Genomic DNA, 3,788 nt, shown 5'->3' with positions numbered 1-3,788 from the left:
TGTATGTATGTATATATGTATATACATACATATATATATATATATATATTTTTAACACAGAACTGACTTCTTGTATTTTTTGAGTAGAGGAGATTTGGGTTTATGAGAGAGATCAGCTAATGACTTTTGCTTCTTTGGTATTGAGTATAGGCCAGTATCTAAAATGAGCTGGTGTGTTAGTGTGTGTTCCTTTTCCTGTTCTCTATGTGTGTGCATGCATGGGCCTGTGTGTGTGTCTGTGTGTGTGTTCAATAAAGCTATAATCATCTGTTTCATAAGGCTTTATCAAAGTTCATCTCTAAAGCCATTTGTGATTTACTTTCCCTGTGGGAAGATTTTTAGAGTGTGGTTTTTTAGTAGTCATTGAGCTCCTTGGATGGACTTTCTTCTTAGTAAGCTTTGCTAAGTTGTAATTTTCTAGAAATTTAACCCAACTTCTTAAGTTTATTGGCATAGTTATTTGTAGTATTCTTTTATCTTTCATTTTAGCTTCATCTGTAATTATATCCCTTTCCACATACTTAGCATCGTTTTTCTCCTTTTTTTCTTTATTAATCTTGGCAGGTGTTTGTCCATCTTATTAATATATGCTGAGGAAATGCTGAGTCTTTTCTGTTTGGTTTGAGTTCACTAATTTTTTTTTTTTATAGAATCTCATTATGTAGACTTCATTAGCCCTTGCACTCACTTTGTAGACCAGGTTGGCCTTGAACTCATTGAGGTCAACCTGCCTCTTCCTCCCAAGTGCTAGAATTAAAGGCATGTGCCTCAGCTTCCCTGATTTGTTAAGATGGCATTTAGCTAGTTGTTTAGACTTATACAATTTACACATTTACACTGCATGCTTTCTGCTTAAAATTTCATAATGTGGAACAGGGTCAGGGTCTAAGATGCCCCAACTGTCATCATTCCTCTGCTTTCTACTTTCTCTAGGCTCCATAAAATTGAATAATTATCATTCTATGATTCATATTTAGATTAAAGTCTTCAATGGTGCCCAGTAAACAGAGTGCATTCATGACATGCAAGGGAAGTCGGGTAATTCTACAGTGTTTTCCTTTGGTCTGTAACTGTGTCTGACTGAGTGCTGGGAGTCAGTGCTAGCAGTGCTCTGTACTTCAGTACGATAGCGGGTGCCCTGTACTGCTGGAGACCTGTGAGGACCCTTTCACCCAGCGACTGACTGGGCCTCAGACATGAGGTTGTGGAAATGTAAATGAAGCCACTGGACATATGAGTGCTCATGGCATGGATAAGTTAATTAAATGCTAGAACAGGACACTCTGTTGGATGCCTGGCAGAACCATGAGCATTTGGGCTGGGTAGTGAACCACCAGCCAAGATGTATAACTGCTAAGTTTATAGTCAGCTTTAGTGTTTTTTCTTTTATCATTGAGTCATTGAAAGCTGGTCTCAAATTTTCAGAAAGAAATGTTTCATAAACACTTTTGTTTTTAAATAAAAAACAATGATAATCATAGAAAAATCCAAATTGAATGACCATAATAAACTAACGAAATGACTGTAGTTATTGGCAAGCTGTTTTTTAATTGTTGAAATAAGATGTGCACCATGTTCCCATTTATCAATGGCAAAAACTGGAATGGGGCAATCCCTACCTGTCGGTCGGTCAGTCTGTCTGTCTGTCTGTCTGTCTGTCTGTCTATCTATCTATTTATCTATCTATTTACTTTTGTGTATTTCAAAGCTGAACCTTGGATTTGAAATTTACTTGCACAGTGCTGCAAGCAGCACTGTTCGTGGCGTTTCCAGCATGAGACAGTCACCTGGGCACTGAACGTGTGATGTGACTCAGCTCCACATGGGCTGGCAAGAGGAGCCTTGGACACCTGTGGTATGGCAAGGGGCAAGGCACAGTCCTTTCCTCAGTGCACCTGGGTGCCCTTTGCTGAGCTCCCTCAACCAGCATTGGTTAGAAATGGGCTCCTGGGGAAGTTACCAGAACATTTGGGAGTCCATGCCAGTTTGGGGGAGGCCAGTGCCAAGGTGGACCTAGAGAGGCTGAAAGGAAAAGAACGTGGGTTCACACACAGGATGTAGTAGTTTGCAGGTTAGCAGGGCGTCATCCTTGTGTGCGTGCCTTTGTTTCTTTAAGGAGTTTTATGTTTTAGAGTATTTTCTTTTCTTGGTTAGAAGTGTGCGTTTAATTCTTTAATCATTTCCAAGTCAGTGCTTTGAATCACTTGAGTTTTCAGACTATGGGTAGGACTGAGGACAAGAAGCTCAAGTACTCTTGGGGAACAGGCATACCCTGCAGCAAGGATGACGGAATCTGCAGTAGGGGGCTTGACTGATCTGCTGGTGAGCTGGACCTGCTTCCACCACAGAGGGGTGGCCAGACAGGATCCCTGAAAGTCAGTGGGCCCCAGGCCAAGGCCAGGGCAGGGATAGAGCTCCCTGGATTCCATCCACTGAGTGGATGAAAGGTTAGGTTATATACCTAACCCACTTACATTTTTTTTAAAATAAGGCTTTGAGAATTATGCATGCATGCAGTGCATTTTGATCATATATCCACTTGTACCCTCCTCTCCCAACTCCTCCGGGTCTAAACCGCTTTTCCAGATGATACATGTAAGGACCTTTAGAGATAAGGGTATTCAACGTACTGTTTGTGGAACATTTAGAACTGAAACTTTTATTTCTTAGATTTGGTGTGCACGTGTGTACATACTTGCGCAGAGGTCAGAGGGCAACCTGTAATAGTGAGTTCTCCTTCCACTGTGGTTCACAGGGTCATCAGACTTGGCAGCAGGAGCTTTTATCTGCATAGCCATCTTGGCCCCTAGGATTTAACTGTTTACTAATTTTGTCTTTTCTTTTGGTTTCCCAATAGAAGTGGAAAATACACTCTTTATCTCAGATAAAATATGTGCCAAGTAGAAATTTATAGTTGTTGTTCTGGAATGTTAGAATTACATGTTTTGAAGATCAGAATTTTCTGTGTGGTTTGAAATGAAAATGCTTTAAATACTGCAGACTTTTTAGTTTTAAAACAAACTTTGTGAGTTCTGGCCAAATGCTCCTTAGTTAAGTCTGTTCCCATGTCCACATGTTCATGAAGTGCTGTGTACTTTAGGAGACGGTCAAGTTTTGCTCTCAGACCAGTTTGTCTGACGTGATGAGTGTCAGCCTTCATGCCTTGCTGGAGCTTCCAGGAACAGCCTGGTGTACTCATGGAGCTTCTGGAGCTCGGCTTTCTAGTCTGTTAGGTTGCTTAGAGCTAAATTTATTGTGAAAAGTGTAGGAATCGGGAGAAATGTCTTTTTATATGCCACCTTCAATTCTGGCCTCATTTGATTTTCCTACTGACATTTTCCCTACTTTCATGTTGCTATCCATTAATTATGCTAATCGTGGATTTGAGTGCACACTGTAATCCCTGTGTTTTGTATTGCTACTACTAACACTTCTGGGGAGAATTTGTTGGGGTATTAATTTAAAAAATGAAAAACTTTGTATGGGAATGGCCTTGTCATTGGGTAGCAGGATGCTTTGATTGTAGGGTTGGATTTTGAAATGGCACAGCTACCACCCTCTCCACATCTTCACCTTCATGTGATGCAGTTAGCAGGATTATGTTTTATCTGATATTTTAAAGAAGAAGAAGTACAGTTATTTAGAAAACCCAACAAGGCAAACTTTCTTCAGAGGGTCCAACTGCAGTGGAGTTTTACAGTAGGAGAGAGATTCTGGTCAGATCACCTCCAAATACAGAAGGACTTGGGCTTGTATAGGGAAGAGGGCCAGGGCAGGGTGTGATCTCC

General features: G+C 40.8%; 1 protein-coding gene across 1 annotated transcript in view; it reads left to right on the top strand.

Moving 5' to 3' along the window:
- Window positions 1–3,788, top strand: part of Mipep (mitochondrial intermediate peptidase) — a 136,242-nt gene that overhangs the window by 57,382 nt on the left and 75,072 nt on the right. The window contains 2 exon segments of the mRNA XM_013349217.1: window positions 1,099–1,156; window positions 2,062–2,071. Coding sequence (XP_013204671.1) covers window positions 1,099–1,156; window positions 2,062–2,071 — 68 coding nt within the window.

The sequence above is a fragment of the Microtus ochrogaster genome, chromosome 17 (assembly GCF_000317375.1).
Source record: "Microtus ochrogaster isolate Prairie Vole_2 chromosome 17, MicOch1.0, whole genome shotgun sequence".
Classification (NCBI taxonomy): Eukaryota; Metazoa; Chordata; class Mammalia; order Rodentia; family Cricetidae; genus Microtus; species Microtus ochrogaster.
Note: the sequence above shows the minus strand (reverse complement) of the source record. Positions and strands in the feature narration are given on the sequence as shown.